At 39.7% G+C, this 19,083-nt stretch overlaps 1 protein-coding gene across 1 annotated transcript in view; it reads right to left on the minus strand.

Moving 5' to 3' along the window:
* Positions 1-18,574, minus strand: part of LOC122562396 (acetyl-CoA carboxylase 1-like) — a 132,673-nt gene extending 114,099 nt beyond the window's left edge. The window contains 6 exon segments of the mRNA XM_043715252.1: positions 1,394-1,492; positions 2,456-2,537; positions 3,501-3,610; positions 3,729-3,867; positions 4,756-4,888; positions 18,213-18,574. Coding sequence (XP_043571187.1) covers positions 1,394-1,492; positions 2,456-2,537; positions 3,501-3,610; positions 3,729-3,867; positions 4,756-4,888; positions 18,213-18,262 — 613 coding nt within the window. The 5' untranslated portion in view covers positions 18,263-18,574.
* Between the last annotated feature and the right edge of the window lie 509 nt (positions 18,575-19,083).

The raw sequence follows: 19,083 nt of genomic DNA on the forward strand, positions 1-19,083 counted from the left end.
GTTCACAATATTGGTCATTATGCACGAAGCACACTAACCAAAATGATGAAACTCCATCTGCACTGTACAAGGCATATAACGAAAGATAATTAATCGGCCTGATAGTAATTTGCTTCACAGTTATTGCTGTTCCGAGTTCAAAACTCACCAAAGGTTACTACAATAGCAAGAGAATTTCAACTGGGCTCCAGGAAACGTTTGAAGATTTTGGGCTGTCAAGTTTTGTAAATTATCCACGGTATTATATTTTCTCTGAATAAAGTTAAAATTTCCTGCAAGGCGACTTCTACAAAGTAGATTGCAGTGTTATTTTTCCTAATGCTGAGGAGAAAGGATTTCACTGTTGCTTTAGTTACTAGTTAAATGCATTTAGTTACTAGTTAAATGCATTTTCCAGTGTGGAATTAAGCCATCAGATCTCAAAGATCAATCCCTGGTATGTGTTGAGTTAGTTGATCTCAGTGGTCAGCTCAAGTGAAGGAAGAAATGTAGTGAAACTTCTTTCTTCTGAACACATCACCTAGCAGCTCGTATAGAATAAATGCAAGCATTTGCAGCATACAAGTTTCTCTAGAGTCAGAGAGAGAAAGTAGAAAATAGTTAAGATTTTTAAAAAAATGTAATGACATATTTATCCTTTCTTGTTTTCAATTCTCTGGCTCTGGAGAAGATAGTCTTTCTATTCACTCAGGTGTCTTAACTAGCATAAGTATTAACTTAGATCTGCATCATACATTGTCCTACACATGTGCATTTCAGCTGGGGAAAGGATCACACTTGGTTAGATGCACATGATAGCACAGAGCAAATATTGATACTTCCTTATTTTAAATCAAGTTTAAAAACAATATATAATACTGACAGGAAGAATCATGTCAAGTATGTCAACTAAGGAGGAACAACAATGTTTGATTAATCACTCCATTCTTTTCCATTTTTTCCCCTCCACTCAATAGCAGCTCATACTGAGATACTGTAGTTAGCACTCCACCAGTACTCCAATTGTTACCAACTCAGTTGACAACCTACTTTCCTGGGGATGGAACTCTAAATATCCTTCCTTGTTGAAGGTTAAGTCCCATTAAAATCAAAGCCTTCACTAGAGACTTAGAATTGCAGATCATAATGGGTTTGAGTGCAAAGTCATACTGTTCAAGCTAATTTTCTTCCTTAATAATGTAATAATTGAGTCTTAACTGGCCATGATGGACTCTGATTCAAATTATTTTGATAGCTTTGTCAAAATTATACCGGTAATTTTGATCGGCTCTACATTAAAGTGAAAATATTTAGCATTTTGAAAGACTGTTGGAAAAAGGAAACAAGTGCACAATACAAGTATTCCTTCCACCGATGTACAAGTGCTATCCAAGAAACAGTCTGTCCTCCTTACCACTTCCACTCCAAGGCAATGTTGGGATCCCTGCAGTCTGTGCGACAATGGAGGAGGCTATTTTATCTCCCAGTGTCCACATAGCCTCGCTTGAAGGACCTACAAGAAACAACATATGCAAAAACAAATAGAGATCAAACTGAGAAAACAGAATCAAGTGCTTATTGAGTACACTCAGCTTGTACTCAATGTCTGTAAACCTTATGCAATGTTAAAAGATGGGATCTACCATCTCTAATCCTTCTACAGCTCCTGTCAATGTGATTGATTTACTTCAATATGTTTAGCATTCTACAGGTAATCACAGGCCAGATTTTTAAGAGCAAATAATAGCATAAATTAATTATAAATTAATTCTCTCACCGTTTCAATCCTTCCATATAAAAAAAACTAAAAGAAGCTTTTCATCGATCTTTACCAACAATCATAATGATATCATAAATCCTTGAATTATTTCATGAATGAAATGCCACATGTATGGAATTAGGCTTATTTAACATCCCTCAGGCAATCTGTTGAGAGTGGGAAAGGTTGGGGTTGGAAGGTGAGAATGAGATGGTAGGTGAGGGGCAGGTATGGATTGATTTTAACACACAGTAATCCTGTGTCCCTCTTCCTTCCCGTGCTACATTAGTTAAAAGAAAGTAACTTTATGTTGACAGCTTCCAGCAGTTTCTTTCAGAAAATCTGGTTAGGCTGCAGAGGGAACCAGAAAAACTGGGTGGTGCGTGCCAAGCTGTGCATTTCCAACTGACTCAAAATGTTTTTTTCACCACAGATGCTGCCAGATTTCCTTCAATTTTCCAGCACTTTAAGATCTCCAACATGTGCAAAATTTGTTTATTTAATAGGGCATTAGGCTTAACAGGCCAATGATGATGTTCAAGTTGTATGCAATCCACCTTACTTCATCTTACCTTTTATTGCACTGTTCTCATCGTTACAGAAAAGGCTTGGTTAACAGAATACTAAGGGAAATTTGGATTCTTAGAGAATTCACCTTAGCATGGGACCAGATGTCTTTTCTCAATTCAGTGATTCCTTATTGAAAACAAATCTCACCTAGAAATGCAATGTTATATTTCTGAAGGAGTTCTGGAAGTTTAGGGTTCTCAGAGGCATGTCCCCAGCCGGCCCAAACTGCCTAGAAGAACAGAAGAATGCCAATTTCAAACAATGCTGAGATATAGCAAATAAATGACCATTATTTTGTGGTAATACATTAATGAGATAAAAGTAGCACATCTTAAATGGAGGTAGAATTTCCAAAGAAAACACTTTTCTAACCTGATTCTGCTCTTGAAGATTCAGGCTTTACACAATTGCCTACAACATGTGCACCAAGAATGTTTGCTTCTGCCTCATTCTCTGATCCTCATGTATTACTTAGCTTTATTTGGGTATATCCATCTTCTGATCTTAGGGTGTAGTCTATCATTATTTGCAAAATACAATCTACCAGCAATTGTGTCACACTTTCATATCTAAGACTGAGAAGTTATTTTTGAATTATTTTGAAATTCTCTTCATAATTTTTTTTTCTGAGGTGATTATTTCTTTTGGTAAAGCAACCAAGTTGCCAGTGAAAGCTAAATCTTGTCTGTTAAACCACTTATCTTTACATCAATAATTAGCCAAACTCTAAGGGAGCACAACAAAAAAGTAGTAGATCTTAATAGCATGATGCATTGTCTCGCCCAATAGATAATTGTGAAGTTGCTAATAGGTCATGCAGTCTCAAGTTGAACACTGAGTTAGGAAATAGCTGCACAAACAGAATTAAAAGAGGGAAGGGAGGTCTAGTGGTAGATCATAACTGGGGGGGAGGGTGGGGCATGTCAAAGGTGCAACAATACCATTTAAGTTCATTTATTTTTAGTTTTTATTAGTTTTGCCTTTAAAAAAAAGGATGATACATTGTGACAAGAAATAGTAGAAAGAAAAAGCTTTGAATCAAAACTAGTGCAATTCATAGTTTAGGCTCGGAAAAGTAGAAGCATGAATAGATGGAAGGAAAGATCAAACTTTAAATAAAATTTAAGCATCAAAAGAATCACCCATTTGAAATAATTTGCAACAATACAATGAATTTTAAACTGCAGTTTACCTGCACTGGGATTCTCTTTGCAATGTCCACAATCAGCTCGACATTAGCATAATTATTGTTGTTGGGTCCCCCAGAAACTGGTACATACTGATCTGCCATTTTGATGTATTCTAAAAAGAATATCATTCCACAACAATGAGGTATGGTAATATATAGAATTTAAAATTCCAACGATTTTGCAATAACATAATTAAACAATCTTGTGTATGCACAATTCCTAAAGCATACCTGCATTGGCCTTCAGATCTTCAGGAGTAACCATGACAACAAACCTAACTGCTCTTTCGTTTCGAAACATTTCATAGGACCATCGGCGGATGGACCGCATACACTTAACAGCTGCAATGCCATTGTTGGCGATCAGAACCTGGCAAGGAATAATGGGCCAAGTCAATGGGGTAAGGATTACACATAATCTTACCCTCTTCAAAACGTGTAGTGCATTATTCTGTTTAAATCTTAAGCTATGTGGTTCTTTTCTGACAATAAGGTAATTTCATTTTCTCTGATGATCTTGTAGTATATGGTGCAACACTGAAACATACGGACAACGAAGGACGAAATGTGAAACACTAAAACAAACAGAAAATGCTACACAATGCAGGTACGGATACTTACAGGTTTTGAGGAAGGCTGTGGAAACTGAGTAATTCTATTTGGAAAGGATTTTTGAAAGAAATACAATTGCAATTTTCAAAATTATAAAGGCATTTGGCCAATCTGATACCAAATTTATCAAAGGCGTTGTTCATTCTGGCAAATGGTTAAAAGATTAAGGGATCCAAGTTATTAATTGGGAAGTATGAAGCATCTGGGATGTAAGGTGGATTATTTCCATCCAAACGTTGTGTTGGACAAATTACCAAAGAAGGCTATTAAACAGAATAGTATATACTGATTAGAGAGAGAATATAAATCAAGCATACATGAACAGTACAAAATGAAGCTGATTTATCAAGATGGGACTCATTTACTGGCCCATATAACTTGTTTCTAAGAATTTTTATCATCTCATTTTCTGTAATTGCTCATTCTCACATTTCCATGTTCTGTTACGTGTTTACATGCATTTTTATTGTTGAATGTGCAAATAGATTTTTCTCTAATAATTCAGAACCTGGATCTTTGGGAGAAAAATATATCCCTTCATATTTTCTGTGGCTTCCTACGATGCAACCTACCTTGAAGCACATTCTACAAAAGACCAAACAATTCTGTTTCACAAACCACACACCATTGCCAAAGTGGTGCATACCTTTTCGATGACCTTGTTCCCACCAAACCGAATGACAAATTCTGCAGGGGAGGCGACCGTGAAATCCCGATGCAGATCCAGCCGTTGTTCTTCCCTGCCCTTCTTTGTCAAGTGCAAACTTGACATGTTAGATCTGAATCAGAAAAAAAATCAAAGATACAGTCATTAAAAGGTTCCCACCTCGTTTCTCCATCCTGAGTAGAACTTAGGGATTGAATTCAAACATCTTATTTCAACAAAAAATTGGTTGCTCTTCACTGAGGAAGCATGATTGGCCTACCTCAAGAACTCTGAAAACCAACAAGATACGGCTTTAGAAAAGATTATCAAGCCAACTACAGCATATATCTGAGAAAGAACACCAAACAAAAAGCTTATGACCAAGGCCAGTATTACAGATTTCAATAGTTTTATAATGTTTTGTGATCTCTTTCCCACAATTTAGTTTGTGTTTCTGTGAAACTATAACCCACTGGCCTCAGGAGTGATATACAGAAAGAGGTGGTAAAAGATAATATGCATGTAAACTGATCATGACATGAGCTCTGACAATATTCAATATTTCAACAGCTGGAAACAGGGAGAGTGTGGTGTTTGACTCCACTGGACACAAATACAACAGCATTATTAGGGGTCCTGAATGCCAATACCTGGGTAAACAGTTTTCAGTTCTATACACTGCTAAACTTTGCACTTTCAATCTAAACAGGATTATGTGTGTCCTTTTGCAAAGTAAGTACAAATATAAGTATACTCACACACCTTCATTTCCAGTAACCTTATTTTTCACTTACAAGGTTCAAATACAAATTATGAAGTTTTTTATAAAACATATATATTGCTTTACCAATAATGAATAATGGGTGACCAACTGGTGTTGAATTTTGGGATGCCAGCTGAACAGCAATATTTAGGCCAAGTAAGATAGAAGTTGGCTGTGGAGGTGGTGGTAATTGGGAAAGCAGACAGAGAGAAAGAGTCGATAAAGTGTGGCACTAGAAAAAGCACAGCAGGTCAGGCAGCAATCGAGAAGCAGGTGAGTTGACATTTTGGACAAGACCTTTCATCAAATCCTGCCCAAAACATCGACTCTCCTGCTCCTCAGATGCTACCTGACCTGTTTTGTTTTCTCCAGCACCACTTTATCCTGCAGTCCTCACTATCTCATAGAGAAACAAATAAAATGGTTGGTGAGAGGAGAGAGTAGGATAATAGGGAAGGAGGATGGCACATCTGGGAGCAAAATGTTTCTCATTGAAATGGAAAGATTACAATGAGCAATGGTTCAATTTCTTCACAATTGGAGGGGAGAGATTTACACTTATGTGGGTGAGTAGGAGGAGGAGAAATACATGATACATGTCTCAATTAGGAGAGGCAATGGCCTAGTGGTATTATTCAAGACTATTAATCCAGAGACTCAGGTAATGTCCTGGGGCCCCAGATTCAAATACAGTTATAGAGTCATAGAGCTGTACAGCATGAAAACAGACCCTTTGGTCTAACTCGTCCATGCCGACCAGATATCTTAAATTAATCTAGTCCCATTTACCAACACTTGACCCATATCCCCCTAAACCTTCCTAATCATATACCCATGCAGATGCCTTTTAAATGTTGTAATTGTACCAGCCTCCATCATTTCCTCTGGCAGTTCATTCCATACACACACCACCCTCTGCATGAAAACATTGTCCCTTAGGTCCCTTTCAGATCTTTCCCCTCTCACCTTAAAGCTATGCTATCTAGGGTTCCCCTACCCTGGGGAAAAGATCTTGTCTATTTTCCTATCGATATCCTTCGTGATTTTATAAACTTCTATAAGGTCACCCCTCAGCCTTCGATGCTCCAGGGAAAATAGTCCCAGCCTATTCAGCCTCTTCCTAAAGCCCCCCAATCCTGGCAACATCCTTGTAAATCATTTTTGAACTCTTTCAAGTTTCACAACATCCTTCCCATAGCAGGAAGGCCAGAATTGCATGTAGTATTCCACATGTGGCCTAACCAATGTCCTGTACAGCCACAACATGACCTCACAACTCCTATATTCTATGCACTGACCAATAAAGGCAAGCATACCAAATGCATTCTTCATTATGCTATTGACCTGGACTCCACTTTCAAGGAACTGTGTACCTGCAGTACAAAATCTTTGTCCTGCAACACTCCCCACGACGTTACCATTAAGTATATAAGTTCTGCCCTGACTTGCCTTTCAAAAATGCAGTACCTCTCATTTATCCAAATTAAACTCCATTTGCCACTTCTCAGCCCTTTGACCCATCTGATCAAGGTCCCATTATACTTGGAGGTAATCTGCTTCACTGTCCACTTTTCCACCAATTTTGGTGTTATCTGAAAATTTACTAACCAAACTTCATATATTCACATCCAAATCATTTATACAAATGACAAAAGCAGTGGACCCAGCACCGATCTTTGCGGCACACCGCTGGTCAAAGGCCCCAGTCAGAAAAGCAACCCTCCACCAACACCCTCTGTCTCCTGCCTTTGACCCAGTGCAGTATCCAAATAGCCAGGTCTCCCTATATTCCATGTGTAACATTGTTAACCAGCCTACCATGAGGAATCTTGTCAACGCCTTACTGAATTTCATATTTATCACATCCATACTTTGCTTTCCTCAATCCTCTTTGTTACTTCTTCAAAAAACTCGATCAAGTTAGTGAGACACAATTTGCCACGCACAAAGCCATGTTGACTATCTTTAATCAGTCCTTGCTTTTCCAAATACATGTAAATACTGTCCCTCAGGATCCCCTCCAACCACTGATGTCAGGTTCACCAGTCTGTAGTTCCCTGGCTTTTTTTACAACCTTCCTTAAATAGTTGTACCACGTTAGCCAACCTCCAGTCTTCCAGCACCTCACTTGTGGCTACTGACAATATCTCAGCAAAGGGCTCAGCAATCACTTTCCTTGCTTGATCAGGTCCTGAGGTTTTATGCAATATAAGACATCCAGCATCTCCTCCTGTGTAAAATGTACACTTTTCAAGGAGTCGCTATTTATTTTGCCCAAGTTCTCTAGCTTTCATTCCCTTCTACATAGTTAACACTGATGAAAAACACTTTCTAAAAATCTGGAGTTAAGACTCTACTGATAACCATGAATCCATTGTCAATTGTTAGAAAACCTCATCTAGTTCATTAATGTCCTTTAGGGAAAGAAACTGCTCCCTTTATTTGTCTGGTTGACGTGTGATTCCAGTCCCAAAGCAATGTGGTTAACTCTTAATCTGCCCTCTGAGCATAGAGGGATGGGTAATAATTGCTGGCCTAGTTAGCGACGCCCTCGTCCCATGAATGCATTTAAATTTTAGATTAATAAATGAATAAGGACAGTGGCCCAAGGAAGGTTTTCATCTTATTTGGATTTGCAGAGGCCTGTGTAGATGAACGGTTTAGGAAAAAGGACCCAGTTCCAAGTGGAGTTGCCAGGGAGAAGTCTGTGTTTAGAGTTTCCTCTCAACAAGACTGGGAAAGGAGTGAAGGCATTGGAAAAGGCCAAGTTGCTGGTCAGCTGGCCTGGTGCGGGTGGTAGGGGTGACCATGTTGCTTCTCAGCCTGGGAAGGGGACAAGACAAAGAAATCAGAGTGAACTTTTGAGAGTGTGAAAAAATTGGGAAGGAACCAGAATGGTGGACGAAAAGATGTTATAAGCCCAGTTACCCAATAGAGGTTTCAATATCAATTTCAGTATTGTACAACTTTATGGGATTTCTTATAATTCTGTAACTGCATGAGAGCCTGCCTTAAAATCAATACTCGCATAAGTATTTCAGCATTTAGTATCTCATTCCATCTCATATTGTCAATGGTTGCATGTCAACTATTCCCTTTTCACTGACTGTTCAAGGGCAGGAAATTTGATTGTGGGGATGGCTGAAATTGCCACATATTCCACTACAGTTCAGCTCTTGTGGACTGGAGCTAATAATCTATGGGTGTACAACAAAAGTTTCCCATAGAGATAAATGATGACTTGGCAGTCACTCTCACATAAACAATGCAAATGTGATAGAAAACCTGATGCTTTTACTAAGGGGCAAAAGTGAGAAACTTAAAAAATAAAACTGCATTTGCCATTTTAAAACTAATTAATGGCTATAAACAATATTCCAGTTTTACAAATCACAATAAGCCTTAAAAGCAATAACACAAACAATATGCATCTATAAAGCATCTTTTATGTAGAAAACTGATGCTCCACAGATGCTGTTGAAAAGTATGGCGCTGGAAAAGCAAAGCGAGTCATGCAACATCCGAGGAGTAGGAGAGTCATTGTTTCAGGCATAAGCCCTTCATCAGGAATGATGAAGGGCTTATGCCTAAATGCCGACTCTCCTGTTCCTTGGATGCTGCCTGACTGGCTGTGCTTTTCCAGCACCACACTTTATGACTCTGATCTCCAATGGTTACCAATCAAGGGAAAATATTAAGCATGATGAACAAACATCTGTTTAAAAATTTGGATTTTAAAGCAAATCTTGAAAGAAGAGTGCGAGGAAGAAATGTCAGAGAATGGGACTTAGATGGTTCAAGGCACAGCTAACAATAGTGGGACTAAAGGTGCAAGCATATCCAAACCAAAGAGTCAGAAAAACAATATTTTGAGGCATTACAGGGCAGGAAGGGATAGGAAGAGATATAAATAGACAAAACAATTTTTAAAAATGGCAACACTGAAAGACCTACCAACATTGGGGAACAGGATTTGGTGCAGCAGAAGATACTAGCAGCAAAACTTTGGATTAGTTAAGATTTACAGAGTGTGGAGGACGGTGGCCTTGCTTAGGAAAATATGTAAATAGTTGAGATGGAGGTGACAGTGAATGAGATGGGTTGTGGCAGGGACACCAACAATAGGACTCAAAAGCAATTCTAAGTCAAAAGGCACCTACAAGTTCCACAATTTTACTGTTTCTTTTTACCTGGAGCAGCAGATCACACCAGAGTTTCACTGGGCAATACTCACCAAAACAAAAAATCTAGCAGCATTCCTGATGTCAGTTTGCAATACACAAGTACTTGTAAATGTAAGCAGTAGGGCACTCTTTGTAAGAGCTTCATGAAACAAACTATTAAACTGAAGAAAGAAGGGGAGCAAACTGCAGTTACAAATACAGTGAAACTTCCTTATTAGAAAATGTAGCTTCGAAGACTGTGAATATACAGTACTGTTATAAATACTGAAAGGATGTACGACCGAATGAGAACAATCATGAGTGCATAATCATACATTGTGGGAGCAGGCCATCCAGCCCATTGAGTCCACACTGACCCTTGAAAGAACATCCCACCCAGACTCAACTTATCCTCGTAACCCCACATTTTTCATGGCTAATGCACCTAGCCTGCATACCATGGGCAGTTTGGCATGGTCAATCCATCTAATCTGCATATCTTTTGACCGTGGGAATCCTCTGCTTACCCTCCCATCCTTAACTGGACAAGCGCACAGGAGTCTTGAAGAATTAATAATTAATCGGGCAGTTCATAAAAAATTGTTGGGAAAAACTCAGCAGGTCTGCCAGCAACTGGAGAGAAAGCAGAGATAATATTCCCTTTTTCAGAACAGGTTTTTGATTTTTTTTCTGGTTTCCAGCATCCGCAGCTCTTTAAGTTTTTCATTAAAAATTGTGTTGAGTATCAGATAATGTGAAGCCAGGACCTGACTTTGAGGTCGAAGTGTGTTGTGCTGAAAAAGTACAGCCGGTCAGGCAGTACTGAGGAGCAGGAGAATCGATGTTTCAATCATAAGCTCTTCATCATTCCTGACGAAGAGCTTATGCCCAAAATGTTGACTCTCCTGTTTCCTGGATATTGCCTGGCCGGCTGTGCTTTTCCAGCACCACAGTCATCTTTAGTCCTCACTTTCTCCTACCTGGTTTTGGGGTCCAGACTCCAAACGATGGGGAAAGATGTTCTCTATCTTTGTGAAATAGGAATCTAAGTGTGAGATTCTCCCCAAACCTACTACAGAAGGGATGAAAGTTGGCATGGAGTTGATTCTCTTCCTCTTGGTAACTTGTTGGAATTTGAAACTTAGATTTTTCTAGGATCTTATCATTTGTTGTCTCTATTAGATTAGATTAGAATCCCTATAGTATGGAAACAGGCCATTTCGCTCAACAAGTCCACACCAACCCTCCAAAGAGTAACCCACTCAGACCCACTCCCCTACATTTACCCCTAACTAATGTACCTAACACTATGGGCAATTTAGCATGGCCATTTCACCTGACCTGCACATCTTTGGATTGGGGGAAGAAACTGGGAGCACCCAGAAGAAACCCACGCAGACATGGGGAGAATGTAAAACTTCACACAGACACAAACAGTCACCCAAGGCTGGAATTGAACCCGGGTCCCTGGTACTGTGAGGCAGCAGTTAACAACCACTGAGCCACCATGCCTCTCATGACATTGCCATCTTTTAAGAGAAGAAGATTGTACAGAAATGCCCTTTTGCAAGTGAATAAAATTATACCTCTAGAATTGATAGCTGAAAAAGAATTATTGCTTCAATAGATACCAACAATTTTGCACCAGAGAAAGGGGACAAACCGCCTTACATTTTGACCAACAAGGATCACCTGTTCAATCACTATATCAACATTGGAAAACTAAACATGTTGATTTTAGTTTACTGATTAATATCTAACAGTGTCCTTGTGGTAAAGGATAAAACAATTAAAAGGTTACAGAATCAGAAGCAAGACTATAATTTTTTTTGGATAAATAGAAACTAAGGCCTGGATCTTACAACTTTGTGGCTAAGTCTGAATTACATTAAGTTTTTTGGAGGGTTTGTCACCACATGCCCAAGCAAGTTTTCTCATTGCATCTTACCAAATTCTTCTCATTAATTAGTTACCACATCTTTAAGGCGTCTCTCATATCCAATTTACACCCCAATTTACCATGCACCTTTCCCGTAACAACTTGTTACTCAATGGATATCCCAGAATTCATCAGCATTCCTTGCACCTGTGAAAACTTTAAATGCTCATTGGGCACCCTGACAAGTACTGTCCGTCTGGAGTAACCCTACATGGTTGCTGACATTTGCCTCAGGCATGGCAGACTGGGGAAAAACCGGAACTGTGCTTTGCGTGGAGGTCACAGAGTCATAGATGTACAGCATGGAAACAGACCCTTTGGTCCAACCCGTCTATGCCAACCAGATATCCCAACCTAATCTAGCCCCTACTTGCCTGACCCTCTCTCGTTCCCTAAAGAAAACTGCTCACAATAGGGCAGAAAGAGTCAAAACTGGTGGTGTGCTGCCTGTCATTTGGCTCCTCAACCATTGTGAGTGGAAGATCCTGATTCTGACTGCCGTAGCATGGCCTGGGCTGGCAATGGAGGCTGCATTTGACTTACTGTGCTGAGACCCTAGAGTGAGCGCCACATCCTAGCCTTTGTCTTGACTGAGGCCAGCTAACAACTATGGCAACCTTCCTGGCTTTGTGTCTACTGCAAAAGCATAGCATGACAGCATTAATACAAGTCTGGTAACTCTGGCTGAGGGGATCCAAAATAGAGAGACAAGGTAAATCAAGGCTGGGATGTTGTAAGCATCTGGGTAGGCTCAGAATCAGTGATGACAGCATGTCAACAGGCCAGAGATGCAGAAGATCCACTCCATGAGCTGGGTGCATGTTCCTGAATGCACAGTGTCCTTGCTGCAACATTACAATGATAGTTGCCACTGCAGCTTAAAATGCAGCACTGAAGTGCATAAGCATCTCATTACTAGATAAGAGATGCCCCACGAGGGTTCTTAGAAGCTGGCACGTATTGGATGCCAAAGTCTGTGGATATGGGTGTGTGTGGTTGATACCCCATGGAACATCGTTGGAGCCTGGTGTCCAACATGGAGATTGTCTGGAGTAAGCACAGAGCTGATTCTGCCAGATGAGAATCAGTCGAGTTTTCCCATTGTTAAAGCTGTCTGGCGCGTTTGTTAAGATGGGAGGCTGAATATTAATGAGTTGAATTGGGTTATTATCTCTGTTTAATTAGCAATAATCATAGTAATTAGCATCTTGCTGCTGCTGAGTGAGAATCTGTCACAATGCTTGTGAGAAGTTTAAAAGATGGCATGAGTTGCGTTGCACCTGACAAAAAGATGTGCCTTGTGCACTTGTCACCTCATTCTGCTACACATCTCACCATAGCCCATTTTGCTTACACCCCTATGCAATTCCACTCTTCCAGTGAGAGTCACTTACGGCACAGAAAGAAGCCAATCAGTCACCTCTCTGTAGAGTAAACCATTACATTGCTCCACCTTTTAGATCTGGTTTCTTTTCAAGTACCCATCAATTTCCTTTTGAAATGATGGATCATCTCTACTTGCCCTAGCCTTTCCTATGACTCCTGACCCTTCCAGTAGCACCTACTGTGGGCTGCTTTCCTCATCCAATTCATCAAAACCTATTAAAATCTTGTTTACCTCTATAAAATCTCCCTTCAATCTCTTTGCTCCAAAAAGGAATTCTCCAGGAGAAGGTATAAAAGATATTTAACAGAATCATACCAGGGATTCAAGTCTTTAGTTAAGTGGAGAGCTGAGTGAAACTAGCATTATTTTTTTAGAACAAGGAAAGTTCCAGAGAGAAATGACAAAGGTGTTCAAAATCATGGAATAACAAGATGAAACTGCTTTTGACGATAGGACAGTCAGTAACAGTAAAGAGAATTACAACTTTACACTGAGTTAGCTACTGAGTATATGTGAAAGGAGTATGTCACAGTGATGTCTGTTCACACGGAACCGGAGCCTGAGTTTCTAGGGCTCCAGATAAGATGTCCTCTCTTACTATTTTTTGTAAATGGTTATATTCAATAGTCTGTTGCCGTTTATTCACATGAGTGGAGATCTCACATTACTACTACAACCAGAGGTCACAGATTTAAAATAGAAGCGACATGAGAGGCAAAACTTTTGCACAGCGTGGGTTGATCTGGAATATACTGCCTGAAAGAGTGATAGAAGTAGGTTCAATAATGATTATCAAAAGGGAACTGGGTAAATAATTGAAGGAGAAAAATGTTCAGTTTTGTGTAGGCAAGTGAGACTAATGGGAAAACTATTACAAAGTTTGTACAGACAAAAAGCCTTACTTCTGCTATTTAACAAAAGTTCGAGGCAGAAATCTTCCAGTGTCCCGTCCAATGCTGCTAGTTCAATCATCACCTTCAACGAGCAAAAAACTGGATATTCATTTAATTGCTTTGTGTGACATTTTAGGTGCAAACTGGCATTTACATTTGCTTCCCCAACAGTCACTGCAATTTAAAAGTATTAATTTTGAATTAGATTTAATCAACCCTGTTCAGACATATTACAACATACCTCCAGGTTAGGTGGGACTTGAAACCAGACATTCCAGTTCAAAGGCAGGGACACTATCACTGCACTCCAACAGCTCTAAACAATGTGAAACTTTCATGACATTTTCAAACCAGGCATTGTACAAATGCATTTGTTCCCCTCTTTAGAAGACAGTCATGTTTATAGACTCATCTTGAGCTGCAGTGGTGAGGGATCGCAACACCATTAAAAGTTGGAGGGACTAAGGTAATAGAACAGCAAAAACTCCATTGTTACCACTTATGATCATTGTCCAGTGATTCCTGATGAAAACTTTATGAAGAAAAATCTTGCTGGTTCTCAATGTCACTTAGTCTGCCAACACTCACTTTTTTAGTTGATATCTAACAAGCATAGGCAAAAGTGAGGACTGCAGATGCTGGAAACCAGAGTTTAGATCAGAGTGGTGCTGGAAAAGCACAGCAGGTCAGGCAGCATCCAAGGTGCAGGTAAATCGATGTTTCGGGCAAAAGCCCTTTATCAGGAATAGAGGCAGGAAGCCTCCAGGGTGGAGAGATAAATGGGGGTTGGGGCTGGGGAGAAGGTAGCAAAGAGTACAATAGGTGAATGGGGGTGGGGAAAGAGGTGATAGGTCAGAGGGGATGGTGAAGTCCAGTTTCCTCATTTCCCCTCCCCCCCACCTTACCTCAGTTCCAACCTTCCAGCTCAGCACTGTCCTCATGACCTGTCCTACCTGCCAATGTCCCTTCCCAGCTATCTGCTCCACAATTTTCCTGCTCCTTGGATGCTGCCTGACCTGCTGTGCTTTTCCAGCACCACTCTGATATAACAAGTATAGATGACAGCAAGGCGCCAACTTTGGTAACACTGTACCTAAGTGTAAAGGCACAATGTTCAGGAAGACAAACAAAATAAAATTTCACTCACTTCAAACTGAATGGCAGCTTTCAGGCAACATTTATCATAATATAAAAATTGATCTTAAAATACATTTTAGAAAAGTAGCTTCCAACATGCATGAGAGACTCATGCACATTTTAACTGGAAGAGAAAATGACATAAAAGAATTACTTAAAACAAAGTTGGCTAGTAAGAAACAGCATTTTAACAGGCATCTGGATCCCATTTAAATCACACATATTTTGCATAACTTCAAAACCAAAACCATTTTTCACATTTGCACATTTTCCATATTAATCATTAGGATATTGCACTCTGTCATTTTTATCCAGAAGAAGGTGCAACTAGGTAAAGACACTATCCTATTGTAGTGGTTTACAAATCCTCAGTTATGAGTAAACCTTTGCTGTACTGACATACTCCCAGAGATGTCCTCGCCTATTTTTCAAAAAATGTCATAAATTCTTCAAATGGAATACAGTCAATTATTGCAGAAAACATTTCTTACTCCTATAAACTAATAGAAATATACATCCCAATGGGTGAACACTGCATACAAATATAGAAATTTATTGATTGTTATCAGATAATTTAGTGCTTTCCTCAATTCTGGGAATATTAATTTTGGGGTAACCTCTACCTTCAAAACAGAAAAAGGTATTTTGCATCCAGAGGAATGGGTCTTAAAACATGGAAAACTTGGAGAAAGAATCATCCCATAGGGCTACAAGTATCTCCTTCCACTGTGAATTCAAAAGATCAGAAGTCACGCACCATCCTACATTCGACAAACACATTTTCTAAACAAGTTGGATTGATATCTTTGAGGTCACCAATCCAAATAACACCTTCTAATGGCAACTAGGGCTGAACAATAACTACAATTTTACCATAATGTCACCCATATCCCCCAATAAAAAGAGCATCCTTCAGCTAGTATTACAAGAGCGTGCTGGACTCCTTGCTGAGACATTTGTACCATTTGTACCATTGATAGTCAAAGGTGAGGTGCCGGAAGACTGGAGTTTGGCTAACATGGTGCCACTATTTAAGAAAGATGGTAAGGAAAAGTCAGGGAAATATAGACTGATGAGCCTGACATAGGTGATGGGCAAGTTGTTGGAGGGAATCCTGAGGGACAGGATGCATATGGATTTGGAAAGGCAAGGACTGATTAGGGATAGTCAGCATGGCTTTGGGCTTAGGAAATCATGTCTCACAAACTTGATTGAGTTTTTTTTTGAAGAAGTACCAAAGAGAATTGATGAGGGCAGACTGGTAAGCATGACTGATATGGACTTCAGTAAGGCATTTAACAAGGTTTCCCATGGGACATTGATTGGCAAGGATACAGAACTGGCTCAAAGGTAGAAGACAGAGAGTGGTGGTGGGGGGTTGTTTTTCAGATTGGAGGCCTGTGACCAGTGGAGTGCAACAAGGATCAGTGCCGGGTCCACTGCATTTCGATGGACGTGAACATAGGAGATATAGTTAGTAAGTTTGCAGATGACATCAAAATTGGAGGTGTAGTGGACAGCAAAGAAGGTTACCTCAGAGTGCTAAGGGATGTTGATCAGATGGGCCAATCAGCAGAGGAGTGGCAGATGGAGTTGAATTCAGTTAAATGCGTGGTGCTGCGTTTTGGGAAAGCAAATCTTACAGGACTTATACACTTAATGGTAAGGTCCTGGGGAATGTTGCTGAACAAAGAGACCTTGGAGTGCAAGTTCATAGCTCCTTGAAAGTGGAGGCACAGATAGATAAGATGCTGAAGAAGGCGTTTGGTATGCTTTCCTTTCTTGGTCAGAGCATTCAGTATAGGAGTTGGGAGGTCATGTTGTGGCTGTACAGGACATGGGTTACTGTTGGAATATTGTGTGCAATTCTGCAGGATGTTGTGAAACTTGAAAGGGTTCATAAAAGATTTACAAGGATGTTGCCAGGGTTGGAGAATTTGAGCCACAGGGAGAGGCTGAATAGACTGGGGCTGTTTGCCCTGGAACATCGGAGGCTGAGGAGTGACCTTATAGAGGTTTACAAAATCATGAGGGGCATGGATAGGATAAATAGACAAAGTATTTTGTCTTGGTGGGGGAGTCCAGAACTAGACTTAGGGTGAGAGGGGAACGATATAAAAGGGGCAACTTTTTTCACACAGAGAGTGGTGTGTGTATGGAATGAACTGTCAGAGGAAGTGGTGGAAGCTGGTACAATGACAGCATTTAAAAGACATCTGGATCGGTATATGAATAGGATGAGTTTAGAGGGATATGGGACTAGATTAGGTTAGGACAGCTGCTCGGCATGGATGAGTTGGACTGAAGGGTCTGATTTCCGTGCTGTACATCTCTATGACTCTTTGACTCTATGATTATTAGAGATCTCAACTGAGCATAAATCCCCAGCTTGCAACTTTGTGTACGATAGTGTGAAGGGTAACTCTAAAGGAGATCAGAGACTTCTTAAAAGAATATAGATTTACAAATTAAACCAGATTAGATCACTTCCTTACCAGGCTTCTCCTGAGGGTGCTGACTCAGGAATTCTTTCTGAGGTGTGCATTCATCGGCAATGGCAATTCACTACAAGGTCCTGATAATGAGTGATAAGCTATTCAATTATAGAGGACTTCAGGGCCAAACTCCGAGGCAGTTCCACACTAAGTCATACCTCCATGCACTAACATCGGCGATTAGGGGGAAAGAAACACCATGTGTTTATTTAGTACATTTTGTGACATCAGAATGTCCCAACAGGCTAATAAGTCAATATTTCTTGAAGTATAGTGTAGTAACATAGGGCAACAGAACAGCTACATTATACACAACAATCTGCCATAACAGCAACAGCATAGCAGTATTATTGACAGTTTTTCTAGCTCTAACAGTGTACAGATCAATTCAAAACTGCATGCATTTTGTTCCACTTTTAAATACTTAACTTCATTAGCATCCAACAGACATCATTCAAATTCATTAGCATGAATATACCTAGCAAAGAAGCATACTCATGGAAGATTTAGTTTAAAATAAAGACAAAGTAGAGTCACGTGAAGCAGTGTTTACAACATTTTAAACTGGCAACTATCCAGCTTGGACCATGAGAATCGTTTAACTCTGAAACATACATGTTTTGCACAGAAAGGAGACAAGAATGATTTTTCGCATTTGTTAAAAAAATTAACTCACTCACCTCTTCGGGTACTGAAACAATGTAGAAGGTGGGTTGTTCTTCCCTGCCATGGAAGAATTCAAGCTTAATTTTTGTTCTTGGTGAAGTACAAAGCTTTATTCGTTTCCAGCCCCCTGACAACAAGTCCAAAGAGCAGCTACGGCAGCTGAATAACATACTGACTTTTAACTTCCCACCCTTTCATAAACTCAGCAGACATAACTTCTGCAACTAGCTTTGCCACTCTGCGGCATCCAAACTCACTCAGGAAGAGGCGGGTTATATACACAGAACTTAACTCTTGCTGATTGAAGCAATTTCCTTCAACTTCGCTCTACTATGTTATCTTGAATCCCAACAATGCAAATGGCTCATTACGGCTGCAGGAAAGGAACTTTTTTTAACAAGAGAAACAAAGTTTGAGCCAACTGCAGTAACCTGATCTCTTCCCACTATTGCCAAGTTTAACCTCTCATGCAGCAGTTATCAGTTAAATACAGGCAAGATAATGTTAAAACAAGGACACAGCTACACCTCAAGACTGGCTCCTTGCTCAAACAAACAGAAACTTCTGCTCTAACAAATATGAAATTCTACACTGAAAAAAGTGATCAAATGAACACAAAAATGAAAGACACATTTATTTGACCATTCATGACAACAGGATATCCTAAAGTACGTTTGAAGCGTGGTTACTGTTGTAATGGAGAAAATGTAGAAAATGTAGTTTGCATTGAAAATGTATTACCATCTTTACCCTCTTACATTCAAAAATCAAGAGCTCATCAGGTTTACAGGAAAGAACAGTTTTGCAACACAAGAATGAACTATTTAAAGATTCCATTGTTCCTTTAATGAACCAGCTCAGCCATAATGATCTGAATGGTCTCAT

Source organism: Chiloscyllium plagiosum, chromosome 25 (genome assembly GCF_004010195.1).
Source record: "Chiloscyllium plagiosum isolate BGI_BamShark_2017 chromosome 25, ASM401019v2, whole genome shotgun sequence".
In the NCBI taxonomy this organism is placed as follows: Eukaryota; Metazoa; Chordata; class Chondrichthyes; order Orectolobiformes; family Hemiscylliidae; genus Chiloscyllium; species Chiloscyllium plagiosum.